Source organism: Sinocyclocheilus anshuiensis, unplaced genomic scaffold (genome assembly GCF_001515605.1).
Source record: "Sinocyclocheilus anshuiensis isolate Anshui unplaced genomic scaffold, SAMN03320099.WGS_v1.1 scaffold1254, whole genome shotgun sequence".
Classification (NCBI taxonomy): Eukaryota; Metazoa; Chordata; class Actinopteri; order Cypriniformes; family Cyprinidae; genus Sinocyclocheilus; species Sinocyclocheilus anshuiensis.
Window position 1 is genome coordinate 601,012 of NW_015557130.1, and position 15,599 is coordinate 616,610.

At 40.4% G+C, this 15,599-nt stretch overlaps 1 protein-coding gene across 1 annotated transcript; it reads right to left on the bottom strand.

Moving 5' to 3' along the window:
- Positions 1-12,616: 12,616 nt before the first annotated feature.
- On the bottom strand, positions 12,617-14,722 carry LOC107677942 (uncharacterized; the record flags this gene model as incomplete). Its single annotated transcript, XM_016473017.1, has 5 exons — positions 12,617-12,661; positions 13,022-13,190; positions 13,440-13,530; positions 13,700-13,890; positions 14,525-14,722. Coding segments are annotated over 5 exons (694 nt in total), but the record flags the coding sequence as incomplete, so codon positions are not given.
- Between the last annotated feature and the right edge of the window lie 877 nt (positions 14,723-15,599).

The following is a 15,599-nucleotide window of genomic DNA, read 5'->3' on the forward strand; positions in this document are numbered from 1 at the left end:
GTGCTACTCTACTGCCCAAAACTCGCGTTTGAATCATCAGTGGCAAATCCTTTAAATGAAAACGTATTTACAGACTGTGAGTCAGAACAGCCGGCATTGTAGTCTACTCTTCCAGCATCAGGAAACAGTCCTCCATAAAATGTGCAGCACACAAATGAATATTTGGGTTGAACTGTTCTGCAACAGTGTTGTAAATACAACTTAACCACTGATTTCTAGTTGTGTCCTCTTTTGGAAGGCCAAACAAAGTAGTTTCGCTTTCACAAAGAAACACACAGTGGCTTGAGTGAGCGGCGCGCGGTGGGCTTGAGGGAGGAATGGCCGGCGGGCTGAGTGATGAAGTGGATATCATCCTCTTTTGGAAGGCCAAACAATGTAGTTTCACTTTCACAATGAAACACACAGCATCTCCACAACATGGCGGCGACGGCAACAATACTACAGCGAGAATAAAAGTTACGCTTACTTTCTTTGCGTGAACATTTGGTGGTGTTATGCAAGGAATAATTGAAATCGCATCATATGACCCCTTTAATATACTTGTTCAAGAGTGATACAGTGTCTTCTACATCACAGTATCTTGAAACTTTACAAGACATTAAGGACTGAAGGTGTAAAATCAATGACAGATCAATAACTGAACCACATTAATGCTCTTTATTGATATAGAACTTTTAACAACAAAAGGCAATGCAGCACACACAAAACAAAAATAATGTATTTACAGACAAAAACGTGGAATACTTCAACATCTATACTTTTCTAAATGTACTGCTCCTGCCAAGAAATGCTGCCTGCTGGTGGGACAAAATAGTCTCGCGCAAGATGTTGCATTTTTGCTGTTACTGTTGCATTGCACTCTCTTCTATGCTCTGCCGGCTGAAAAGTCCAATGTTTCCTCCAAACGCCAACAACCATGTTGTGGTCAGCATTCTTCCAGTCTGCAAAGGCTCAAGGTGTATATGCCTCAGACCTGTGCTCGCAAGGAAGGAAGTAGGAGGAGGAAGTTGTGGATGCACAGAGAGGCCATTATTATCTTTATGACCTTTAAAATAAATGAAAATAATATTTTCAAGGTAATTCTACTGTATACTGTAGATATTCAGAATGTATATGGGTCAAAGACAGACGCTCTGGTATTGACAGTGTAATGGAGTGAAAAGGTATGTTAAATTATTGCATAAATGGGGACAGTGCCATCTATGTGGTGCGTGATGTGATTTAGCGTGTGAAGTAGGGATCACCCAAAGCAGAGTTAACGAAGCATTGCTGTGGAAGGCAGACCACCCGGGCAAGACTGTCACATTGGTGCCGTGAAGTTGTGATGCCGCTGTGTTGCCATGGGTCGCGTCTTCAAGCAAGCTGAGAGAGATCACTGTGTTGGACTGGAAACATCCATCATCAGTTGAACAGTTCATCATCAGTCCACAGCCTTTCATGATCAAGGGACTCACTCCCGTTATCCTTTTTCGGCCTATCAGACTTTTTTTGCTCTGCTCATTTATATTGAATCAATCTTTGTATGTGTATATACTCTTGTTACACACTTTGTTGCCCATAATGAGTAACGGTAATAGATATTTACCTGACCAATTTACTCCTGGTCCAGTAGGCAGAGGCAGAGGGGTTTTAGGTTTTCCAATTCCCTTTTCAATGAACAGTCCCAGTGCTGACGATAGTGATAGTAGGCCTGGCGATGCAAAAAGGGTTTGTCCTCTAAGAGAGTATGATGCAGCAGACATGCAGTCAGATGTCAATCACAGAGTAGCCTGCACATCTACACCCAACAATGATAGCATGCCTGATATGTCAGGGCAGATGAGTTCAATTGTCCATCAAATTGGCCAACAATTAGCAGAGAACATTATGTCTCATCTCAGTTTCTATAGCTTGGACGCTGACACACCAAGTAAAAAACACACTGATGATTATAAGACTGACACCCCCTCAGGCGTGGCTAATTTGTCACAAAACCAAGTGATTCAGCACAGAAAAGTCAAGGAGCCACCTTCATTTAGAGGAGATGGTTCAGATACAATTGAAATTGAGGAATGGGAAGTTCTGATGAGGACGTTTGTTAAAAAGAGCAACACGAGTCCTGATGAACACGTGGAGGAAATCCTAGTACACCTGCGTGGTAAAGCTAAAGATGTAGTCAAATTCTGGAACAGGAACAGTGACTCTGCCACCACTGTCTGCCCAAACTCTGTCTACAGCCTGCGGCACAAACATTTCAGTTGCAGTCATTACTCACCTGTTCCTCTTGCTGACTTGTACACTACCCTGCCTGAGGAGGATGAAAACCCATACGACTACTGGCTGAGACTCAACAAAGCTGCAGATGTTGCCTCTGAATGCCTGCAAGAGCAAGGTAAAACGCTTGACAAGCCCAGTGTTGAAATAGTCCACATGTTTATCAGACACTGCCCGAGTAAAGACTTAGCCTTGACCTTCAGATAACAGCCTATTGACATGTGGTCAGCACATGAAGTACAGGCCGTACTTAATGACTATCAGTCTGATTTGTCTTTTAAAGCCACCAATACAGCGCATCACAGCCAAAGTGAAAGAGTTTCAATCAACAAAATTGATGTTAATACAGTTCCAGTGCCTGCTCCCTCGGTGTGCGAACAACCAAAAAGCTCAGATCTCTCTGCTCTTGAGAAAGTCATCAACATGCTTGAAAAAGTCCTGTTAACCAATTCTAACAAACCTCAGTCTCATCCTAGACGCCAGCCTCATACCAGACTTCCTAGGATTGAAGGTTTTGATGCCTTACCGTGTTCTATTTACAATGATACTGCCCATTCCACCTTGATGCACTGTTGTGAGCACCGACTATGTTTCCAGTGTCAGTCACCAGGTCACTCCAGGCGTTCCTGTCTTCGGTGGAGAAGTCAATCCACTCAGCCCAGTCTCGAAAACTAGCAGGTCTGTGCGCAAGGGAGGTTAGTACAGACCATGTTGATAGTCCTCCCATCTTTGACACACAAGATTACGAGTCTGTATATGAACAGTAAACCAAGTGTCTCGCTTGATAAAACTGCTGTCTTTCAAGGAATACAAAGAGTCCCCAGAGCTGATTCATTATGTTACACTACTGTATCTGTGGAAAATGGCCCATCTTTCATGGCATTACCCGACAGTGGCTCAATGGTCTGCACTCTCAGCGAGACAGCTGAAGCTAGTTTGCTGGCAAGCACTTCAATGTTTACAAAATGTTCTGCCGATGATGTTGTAATCATTGGTTGTGGTGGTCATCGAGTCACACCAACAGCGATGTATGATCTGCCTGTCTGTGTCTATGGATGTAAAATGATAATACCTGTGCTGATCATTCCAGGCCAGACTGATGAGATGATCTTGGGCAGCAACACCATCAAAAGCCTGCTGACTGTCCTGAAAAATACAGATGACTATTGAAATTGATCTCACTACCAAGCGGTAATGGACAAAACGAGTGTTTAGAGTTTATTTCCTTGCTGTCCAACACACAGAGATGGAGAGGCAACCACGTACCTGAGAAAGTTGGTACTGTTAAACTCAAGCACTGTGTGACACTTCAACCCCAGAGTGAACACCTTGTATGGGGAAAGCTTCCTATCGGCAGTGCAATGTCTGTGGGAAGCACAGTGCTTGTGGAACCTACCCAATCCAAATGTAGCCCTAAGCAGATCATGGTTGGTCGAGTCATTAAACCTTTATGGGGCAATGGTTGGATACCTGTGAAAGTTATACATCCTACAAACAGTGTGTTGACATTAAAAAGAAATGCTAAGATTGCAGATGTCTCTCCATGTATCGCTGTGGAAGATCTTCCAGAGAGTGACCGTATAAAGTCTCAAGTTCAGCACATTCAACATGAGGACAATTCCCAGGAATCTGAAGATGAGATGGTGCGAATCTTGAACGACTTGGAATTGAGAGACCTGGATCTGACAGTGTGCGGAGTGTCTTCAGAATGGAAAATGAAATTACTCCATCTCATCAAGAAATATGAGTCCATATTCTCTAGGAATAAGATGGACTGTGGAGAAGCCAAAGATTTTGTACATCAGATCCGCCTAGTGGATGACAAACCCTTTCGTCTCCCTTACCGTCGTGTACCTCCAAGCCATTATGAGAAGCTGAGAGTAGCGCTGGATGAAATGGAAGAGAAGGGCATAATCAGAAAATCAAACAGTGAGTACGCTTCCCCCCTCGTCCTGGTGTGGAAAAAGAATGGTGATTTGAGGATTTGTACTAATTTTCGATGGCTAAATGCAAGAACTGTAAAAGATGCCCATCCTCTGTCACACCAGTCAGATGCTTTAGCTGCTCTTCGAGGAAATGCTTTCTTCTCGACTATGGACCTTTCTTCAGGCTTCTATAATGTGCCGTTACAAGAAGACGATAGGAAATACACTGCTTTCTCATCGCCATTTGGGCTACATGAATATAACAGAATGCCACAGGGCCTCTGTAATAGTCCCGCTACATTCATGCACATGATGATGTCAATATTTGGTGACGAACTTCACAAGTTTACTGTGCTATCTTGACGATCTCATGGTTTTTGCTCCCAATGAGCAGGTTGCACTTGAAAGGCTGGAGATGGTGTTTTCAAGACTCAAGGCCCACAATCTCAAGCTTTCCCCTAAAAAATGCCACTTCTTGAGAAAATCAGTTAAGTTTCTTGGACATGTCATTTGTGAGGATGGTGTTAAGACCTATCCAGGGAAAATAAAAGCCATTACGGATGTTCAAGCAGCAGACTTGATGGACTCTGATGGTGTCACTCCATGTCACAAGAAAATCAGATTGTTCTTAGGTATGGTATTGTACTACCAACATTTTATAGAGAGATGCTCTGTTAAAGCCGAACCGTTATTCGATCTGATCTCAAAGACTAACACTACAGGCTCTAGAGGCATAAGGAGGAAACTCAACTCAAAGGCTGTGTGTGTTAAACTCTCACCAACAGACTGGAATGACAATTGCCAGAAAGCATTTCACTCTTTAAAGGAGGACCTTCTCACAAGCATAACGCTAGCACACCCTGACTTTAACTGTGACTTCATACTAGCTGTAGATGCCTCGTTTGATGGTTTTGGAGCTGTTTATTCTCAGATCCCAGAGGGCAGCACTATGGCCAGACCAGTGGCATTCGCTAGCAAGACACTGTCGCGTTCTCAGATGAATTACCCGGATCACAGGCTAGAATTCCTCGCACTTAAGTGGGCGATATGTGACAAGTTCCATTATTGGTTGAAGGGCCGTCACTTTACAGCTTGGACGGACAATAATCCCCTCACCTACATACTCACCAAGCTAAGACTCGATGCTTGTGAGCAACGCTGGGTTGCTAAACTAGCTTCCTTCAGCTTTGACCTGAAATACGTACCCGGCTCGAAGAACATTGTTGCCGACACATTGATCAGGGAACCTTTTGTACAGTCCAGTGTAAGCCATCTTTGCTCAATCAGGTTAATGGAGTTGTAGATCAAGTAGTCCAAGATACTTTCAGACTTATCACTAACGGTCAAGTATTAAGTCCTGCTGATGATCCTTCTGAAGCAACGAAAGTAAGTGTCCAAGGTCAGATGACTGCAGGTGCTTTGAGTTTGCAGGATGTAGCTGCAGTATTGGATGCACATTGTTCTGGTGGTGTAGGACAAATGATGGGCGTGGAATCCATTCCGCTCTTCGTCAATGTGGACCAGACTACTGCACTTAATGTGAGCACTCTGTCAACTGCACAAGAACAGGATACCACTGTGAGCAGAGCACTCTTGTACGTTCAACGACACTGACGTCCTGACAAGCAAGAATGTTCCAGTGAGCCACGCCCTGTCATAAGGCTTCTTAAGCATTGGAATAAACTTACCATTAGAGATGGCATGCTTTTCAGAGTAAAAAGAGACAATAATATGAACAAAAAGTTGCATAAATTTATCGTCCCAGATGCTCTGAAACAACAAGTGCTTCATGGTGTGCATGATACGGCTGGTCATCAAGGTCGCTCCAGGACACTTTCGCTTCGCATCACATAGCTAATTATGTGATGAACTGCATGCGGTGTAGACAAGACCCCTGAACCAAAAGATTGTGCTCCTCTTGAGAACATACACACCTCTGAGCCGATGGAACTCATCTGCATTGATTTCTGGACAGCAGAGCAGGGTGATAACAGGAGTGTGGATGTTCTGGTAGCAACAGACCATTTCACCAAACTAGCCTTCACTTTTCCCTGTAAGAACCAGTCTGCGAAGCAGGTTGCTCATCACTTATGGAACAGTCTCTTCTGTGTTTACGGATTCCCTAGGCATGTACATTGGATATTATATAGTTGCTGGATATTGCAGGTATTAAGAAATCACATACCACTCCTTACCACCCTATGGGAAATGGAATCACCGAACACTTTGACAGAACCTTAGGGAACATGATAAGATCCTTACCTCCCCAGTCCAAAGCCAAGTGGCCACAGTCTTTGCAAATGCTGACATTCTGTTATAACTGCACCGTTCACGAGACCACAGGCTTTGCGCCTTTCTCTCTGATGTTCGGGAGAGTCCCACGTCTTCCCATAGATGTGATGTTCCAACATGTTCTCAGGGATGATACTGTTGTGAAGTATTCAGATTTCGTATCCAGGCTTAAAAGTGACCTTGGCAAAGCTTCAAAAATTGCACAGAAGCACAGTTCTACTGAGCAAGCTTGGCATGCAAAGATCTACAATCAGAAAGTGAAGGGATCACCTTTGACTGTTGGTGACAGAGTCCTTCTGCCGAATCGTGGTGAGCATGGCAAACGGAAAATTGCAGATAAGTGGGAGTCCAATCTCTACGAAGTGATGTCAGTAAAGTCACCAATTAATGTCTATCAGATAAGAGACACAGAAACGGGCAGAGAAAAGACTGTGCACAGGAATCTCTTGCTCCCTGTTAACTTTCTGTACAAAGATGATGGAACTGCTTTACCATCTTGTCTGATCATCCCTACAGTGATACAAGAACAGCTCACTGGGTTATGCAGTCTGATCAGCACAACTGCCCTGATGAAAACAGTGACTCACTTTCAGTGTTCTTTGGATGTCCGGAAATCCAATTCAAAGGCAGACTCTGTTACCTGTGACAGCTCTGTATCCACTGAACAGGCCAGTGACATTCCACATTTGTTGGATGATGGATTACCTCCTGGCAATGAGTTAGACCAGATGTCCAAACATCACTCCTTGGCTATGCCAGTTTTTCCACCTTCACAAGTAGACAATAATCCTGTTCCGGATACAGTTGACCCTGTAGTTTGCACTCAACCAGAACACTTTCAAAGAGACACAGTCAAAACTAGGGCTGGTAGGACCATTAAACCTCCACATAGATTGATCTGTGAGATGAATAATCAGTTTGTGCATGATTCATCACCTTCAGTGATTTCTCTTTTTGATGTGCTGAAAAAACTTTTTCATGGGTAAATATGCATGGTTACGAGTTTGATTTTGCCATTTTGAGTTGATATTTTGACTTATGTCTTTTTCAATCCTTGAATTGTGTATGTGAAGAGAGGTGTTTAGGGCATCTCTTTAGTCTATGTTTAGTCTGGATTTTGGTACCGGTCCATTCTTGCAAACCTCTTATGGAGGAACTTTGTAATTGATATTTACACTGAAATGTGTAAAGGACATTAATCCGTGTATCATTCGTTCATTCGTTCTTTGATTTAATATTGAAAGTAGAAAAATGAGAAAACGGCTCCTTGTTCGTTTTTTCGTTTTTTTTTTCCCCAAAAAAACAAAAAAATGAGAATTCAACTTAAATTTTCGTTTTTCGTTCAGGGGTAGTGAATAAACAGCTTAAATATTCGATTTCTACACGTGAGCGGGAATTAAACACCCCTTTCTGCTGATTGGTCAGCCGAAGATCAAACCAGTCAGCCGTCATCAGTTCTTCCACAGTATCACGCAGCAGAATAATAGTCCTCCACTGCTGCAGTTTTACGGATTAATAACCCATTTTATCAATTTCATATTTTTCATCAAACAAACAGGCTAATGAATAGCTCGACACAACTCCAAACGGGGCAGAGTCTAGACAGGGTTTTTTTCTGTGTAGATATAAATTCTATTCTTTGCATCAGCTGGGTATGGCAGTTACTGTTTACCCAGTAATTCTGTTTGTTTAATTAAGTAATTAATTAATTAATTTGTTTCAAAATAAATATTTTAAACACTAAAACAAAAAGGAAAGAATAATAAATTGGCTTGGGTATATATAGGCCTACAATGTTCACGCAATAACTGTCATTTTGACTGACAACCAGAGAACAACATATATTAAATAGCCTACTGTTAGAGTTTTATAATGTAGTCTTGTGTTTTATTAAAATTGATTATAATTGATATCTCAAAAGGATATGCACTTGTGCGCGGCGTAAACTGCTGTGCACTCGCACTGCAACGCAATATTTTAATAAAATATAATAACTTGCCATTTCGGTTCGTTTCTCACCAAACCCTCAGTATAACTTCAGAATGCTTGGAATATACGCTACGAGATGCATAGGATTATTTTACGACAGATATGCATCCGCTTCAAAAAAAAAAAAAAAACTAAAGTCACCATTGTCTGCCTTTAAATTGGCAAGTGCGAGCAGGACATTTTTGTGTTATTAAGTAATAAGCCTTTAGAACAACACTGAGGTGAGTAGTCACTCTAGTTCACACAGTTCCAATAAATTGCGATGGGTTAAATAAACTCAATAAGCAGACAGACGCGACTACATTCAAGCACAGACCAGTATTGAAGTGCACAGGAAATAAGCAGCAGTCATATTTAAAGCAGTTTAAATTAATATTGAGTACTGATTGATGTTCACAAAATGTATTTTTATTTGTGTAACGTTACGTTCAAAATAACTACAAAATGCCTTAAAGAACAATTAAAAATAAAGAGAACAACAGAATGCACTGCTTTAGCGCATCTCGGTCTCCTTGAGCATCTTTCTGGCGCATGCCACAAACATGAACCACAGCGAATACTTGTCTTTTAAAAGGCTTAATTTAGATTATCTGACGTTAAATGCATCGTATATGTCACTTTGGAATAAATCACAGTAGGCCTATGTATCACGATAAAAAAAGCGACTTACAGTCTGGAAATACTTTTGGCTATAGCTAATTATTTCGCGGAACCACTATCACATTAAGAACCGCTGGTCTACACAGAAAAAAAAGCCCTGTCTAGACTCTGCCCTGGTACGAGTTGTGTCGAACTATTCATTAGTCTGTTTGATGATAAAAATATGAAATGTAGTTGCAATAAAATGGGTAATTAATCCATACAACTGCAGCAGCAGAGGACTATTATTCTGCTGCTTGATACTGCGGAAGAAATGACGGTTAGATCTTCGGCTGACCAACCAGCAGAAAGGGGCGTTTAATTCCCGCCCACGTGTAGAAATCAAATATTCAAGCTGTTTATTCATTTTTCTACCCCTGAGCGAAAAACGAAAATTTAAGCTGAATTCTCTTTTTTCAATTTTTGGAAAACAAAAACGAAAAAACGAAAAAGGAGCCGTTTTCTCATTTTTCTACTTTAAATATTAAATCAAAAAACGAATGATCGAATGATACACGGATTGAAATAATACGGCTATTTTACGTTTTTATTTGTTTTTCCAGTTTTCGCGGTGTCTTTTACACATGCGCAATGAACAGCCGGGCAATAAGCCTGTCATCATCTCTGGTACACTACCGAAAGACCCACAATGGCCTCACTCGAGTCATACATGCCAGCAATTTATGATATGTTTATGAATGGTGTGACATATCGAGAGATGTCTGAAAGGCTGCGAGAAATGGGTGTCCAGCGGGGAAACTCTGAGATCAGTATCCGGAGACAACTTGCCAATCATAATCTGCGGAGAAAAGGACACTCCTCTGATTCAGACCTTGAAATTGCAGTCTCTCGAGCAATACATCAGGTATGAATAATGAATAAGTAATAGAAAAAAAAATGCTATACTATTTACTGTAGCTTGTGTGTGTATGTGTGTGTTAACAGACTGGATCAACTTATGGCCGTAAAATGATGACAGGCTTCCTGTCATCAGTTGGGGTCCGTGCAGGGGAATGCCGAATCGGACGCGTTCTGAGAGCAGCCCATGCCCCTTACCATGAAGAACGGCGTAAAGTATGTTATAAAGTAATTAAGTTTCATGCTTTTACAAGGGTTTATAAGTGTAACAATTTGTATGCCCGCACGTGTATTCCTATGTGGACCAAAGGTATTCATATATTTTCTTGCTTACCTTGTATAGGGTACCCGTAACTTTAACCCAAACCCATATAATGCAGAATACATGGGACACAAGCTACACATGGACCAAAATGAAAAATTGGTCATGTTTGGAGTGACTCACGTAATTGCTGTGGATGGATACAGCAAGAAAATTGTTGCAAATGCAATTATGTCTACAAAAAACAATCTAGCTATCTATGATGCTGTGTACAGGTCAGTATTGCATATTAAGTTTAAAATAAAATATTTTAATTGTCATAGAAAAAATTATATCATATATGTTTATGTAGACCTGCAGTAACACATTATGGAATGTGGGATCAGCTTCGTGTGGATCATGGCAAAGAGTTTTACCTCTGTCTGTACATGCAAGAGAGGCTGTCAGAATATAGACACAACCAGCAGAGAGCACCATACCTACAAACTTGGTCAACAAGGGTAAGGTTATTAGTCTGCAAGCCATCAAATTATGCATACACCAGTCATGAAAAGTAATATATTAGGCAAATGATTGCTTTTAAGTAAAAGTTTGAGGTTCCTGTACTTATATGTTCTGCTACTTGATACTCCACCGCAGTATGAGTAATGACAAACTAATAGAAAATATAACTGCTCTTGAAAACTGGCCAACGTGACATTTTAGAACTTCCAGTACATTTATCAGAAAATACTTACTGTACAGTTTTATGATTTATGACGGTGTATTTCAACATCATGATGTTGGTGCTTTTACTGAATGGGTCTGAGTATTTCTTCCATCACACACACCATTACTCTCTTTAATTGTTTGTTTCTCTAGTTTCCAAATGTGTAAGTTTCCCTGTTCCAACCTTTTATTATTATTACTACAGAATCACACTGTGGAAAGGATGTGGCCAGAAATCAACAACCGGATAAATTACCCACTAAAAGAGGCCCTGGTACAGCTACAAGATCAGGAAGCAATTGATATGGAGGACAGCCTGACGAGGTTCTGCACATCCAATCTGACTGGCCAGGTGTGCCAGATTGGAATGAATAGATTTGTGCATTCATGGAATGCTCACAGGATCCCAGGTATGTTATTCTATGCTCCCAGCTTTAGTCAGAGATGCTCACAGAATTGGATGTTCATAGTGAGATGGACCCAGGCTATTCTACAAACATATACTATATAGGTTCTAGAAGCGATGTACCATTAAACATAAAGACTTGTTTGTATTGATACAGGGAGAGGGATACCAAATCAGCTGGCTGGGACAGGAACACCAAGAAAAATCACAGCAGATCTTCTACCAGATGCCACGGTAGCAGCTGACATGTATGACAGCGACATGGGATCATCTCTTACCAGAATATCTTCTTTTGGAAGTGACCCCTTTCTGTCTGAGATAGACAAAGTGAGAGCAGAACAGCACTTTTCACATAATTACCCCGACCTTGCAGTTCTTTTTGACAGTGTTGCCAATTACAACTATGTCCCATTCAAAGAGGCTTTGATCTACCTGATTAATGTAACAAAGAGATTTTCCTAATTTCATATGTCCTGGGTCATGTGGAACCTTGTCATAAATTGAGGGATAGCCTCACTATGATGGAATGCAAATTTTAGCACTTATGTTCTGTTTAAGTATACATACTGTAAATATGGACTCCAATGTTATGCAGTCACTACTCTGTAACAGGGAACAAGTATTAAATGTATCTTGTTACTATGAAAACAATTAATACATTTTTTTAAATCCACTTTGATATTGTCATTGCATTAATTGCACAGTATACACAGGACTGTTTTTGGAAAAATATATTTAAGAACCAATGAGAGCTTAAAGATGAAACAGACTAAATGTAAACAAGTTACGTCCACCTTTGAAAATCTTAACATAAGATTTAAACAATCTTAACATCAGTGTGGAGTGAGCTCAGAACAACAAAGCAATGTAAAACAACATCTTGCCAAACGTTATCTCTATTATAATATCCCTGTGAGTTCAGAACAAAGCAGCAATATAACACAACATACTGCCACATTTTTACTCTTAGAAATTTCTGTGAGCTCAGAACAAAGCAATATAAAACATATAGCCTTATTTTCTAATGCTTATAAAATTCCTGAGTTGACTAATATGCAACATAAAACACCCTCAAAAGCATTTCTCATGAACTAATACTGTGAAAAGATGGATTAAGTGACAAGAACACATGCAGCGTTTACTCGTGTGCCAATCCTCTAACAACATTCACTAGTTCAGTAAAGCCAATAACCATGTGAATGTTGGTGGAAAAATCATCTGTTCGACACTTCAAACACAGTGAAGAATTCTGAAGCCACAAAGTAGTGCAGGATCTGCATCCAACTAAGCTTTCACAGCATGCTGCGAATACCGGATCTTCCATGAATCCTGACAGTGGAGAAAACAAATATAATTCAGGTCTAAAACTGCAATACAAGACAACAGCCAGATCTGTGGGAGTTGATTCTTTCTGTGTTTCCAGATTCTCCAAGCACAAACATAAATGTCAATGTTATATGTTAATAATGTTTTATATAGTACTGTGAAAAAGTGAAAAGTGACGTGACATACAGCCAAGTATGGTGACCCATACCCGGAATTCGTGCGCTGCATTTAACCCATCCAAAGTGCACACACACAGCAGTGAACACACCCAGGGCCCAATGTGTGTATGAAGGCTGAATTTTTAAATTCCATACAAAGACAAGACTGACCTCTGCAAACTAGACAAGTGAAGATATCCCTCACATTCCTGGACTGTTCTTCAGTCAGTACCAATGTTGTCTCCCTGTTTTGATGGACCAGGTCAGACAGTTCCTGGATGGCAGTGGTCACCTCAGATAAACCCTGAGCAGCCAGGACAACCTCCTCGACTTTCTCCAATACACTGTCCAGTCCCCCTTCATCATCTCTGCGTCTATGAAACAGAAATATTGAATTTATATATTCATTTTTTTATATATAAATGTTATATTTTTAAGCATACATAGGTAACTAGGACTGCATTTGGTATAGTAATAGCAAAGAAAACACTTATAACCATGACTTTTTCCATATGTTGCATCAGATCAGCTTTGCTCATTTAAGGCCATTCTTTGCCTTTTACAGCACTGATGTCAGGAGGGAAATTAAGGAAGCATAACAAGTCACTGACAAACTGACTTACGAGATTCTCCGCCTCTTCTGTTTCATAGCTTGGAAATCAGCCTCCAATACAGCCATGATTTTTCGTGAGTTTTGTTTCCAGTAAAAGGACCCTAAATAAGTACACAAAATGTATAATGATTGAATAAGAGCTAATTTGTGAGACTGACATGTGAATGCATAATAATTTAGCAACAAAAGTTTGACAACTTTACTTGGTTACATGGCAAATAAAAGTAAATAAGGTAAATAAAGGTAAATAAAAGTTTTCAACTGAAGCACCTCTTGTTCCTTCGGAGTCTAGTATTTCAACTGCATTGTGGTCTGTCAAAATGACTGGGTCATTAATTCCTAGGGCATCTTTCACTTTTGCAGTCATAATTGGTACAGTGGCCTCTTGCTCTGTGAATTTTATCACCACCATTCTGCTGGTGACAAGTTTCCCACTTTGAAACTCCCCCAGGCTGACCGTCCTGGGATTCATAACAGCTTCATTTAGAGTTTTGCACAATGACGAACATTGTGTACATATAAGAAAAAATATTTTATTTGAAAAGATGGATTAAGTGACAAGAACACATGCAGCGTTTACTCGTTTGCCAATCCTCTAACAACATTCACTAGTTCAGTAAAGCCAATAACCATGTGAATGTTGGTGGAAAAATCATCTGTTCGACACTTCAAACACAGTGAAGAATTCTGAAGCCACAAAGTAGTGCAGGATCTGCATCCAACTAAGCTTTCACAGCATGCTGCGAATACCGGATCTTCCATGAATCCTGACAGTGGAGAAAAAAATATATATTTCAGGTCTAAAACTGCAATAACAAGACAACAGCCAGATCTGTGGGAGTGAATTCTTTCTGTGTTTCCAGATTCTCCAAGCACAAACATAAATGTCAATGTTATATGTTAATAATGTTTTATATAGTACTGTGAAAAAGTGAAAAGTGACGTGACATACAGCCAAGTATGGTGACCCATACCCGGAATTCGTGCGCTGCATTTAACCCATCCAAAGTGCACACACACAGCAGTGAACACACCCAGGGCCCAATGTGTGTATGAAGGCTGAATTTTTAAATTCCATACAAAGACAAGACTGACCTCTGCAAACTAGACAAGTGAAGATATCCCTCACATTCCTGGACTGTTGTCAGTACCAATGTTGTCTTCCTGTTTTGATGGACCAGTTCAGACAGTTCCTGGATGGCAGTGGTCACCTCAGATAAACCCTGAGCAGCCAGGACAACCTCCTCGACTTTCTCCAATACACTGTCCAGTCCCCCTTCATCATCTCTGCGTCTATGAAACAGAAATATGAATTCATATATTCGTTTTTTTATATATAAATGTTATATTTTTAAGCATGCATAGGTAACTAGGACTGCATTTGGTATAGTAATAGCAAAGAAAACACTTATAACCATGACTTTTTCCATATGTTGCATCAGATCAGCTTTGCTCATTTAAGGCCATTCTTTGCCTTTTACAGCACTGATGTCAGGAGGGAAATTAACTGCAGCCACTATGCGCGTGCAGCTCCAAGTGACATAACTGTGACGTCTACTCTAAATTGGTCTATTGTGTGTGGGTTCCCCGACATACCTGGAATATTTTCCACCATCATGTCCTCCTCCCTCAATGTGACTCTTTTAGCCGAAGTAAACAGCACAAATGATAATGATAAATTCAGATCCATTTCGTCGCAATATGTTGCCTCCTAGTTCAACTTAGGCTACCTGTAACCACGCGGTTGAGTAGCAAGCATTCATTGCGCATGTGCAAAGCGGTAAGACACCGCGAAAACTGGAAAAATAAATAATAGCCGTATTATTTCGTTTAGGTTTTTCCTGTTTATTGGATTTTTGGTTTTGAGCTGAAATGCGGGAAAAAGACATCAGCTGACATTTTTTGGTTCATACAGAAAAACCGAAAAACGAAATATCGACCTGTTTTGCCCATTTTTCTTTTTCCAGAGTATGTGGAATAATTGACTGATCAGATGATACACAATCCGTGTATCATTTGATCATTCGTTTTTTTAATTAATATTGAAAATAGAAAAATGAGAAAACGGCTCCTATTTCGTTTTTTTTGTTTTTTTCCAAAAAACGAAAAATGAGAATTCAGCTAAAAATATTCGTTTTTCGTTCATGGGTGGAAAAATGAATAAACAGCT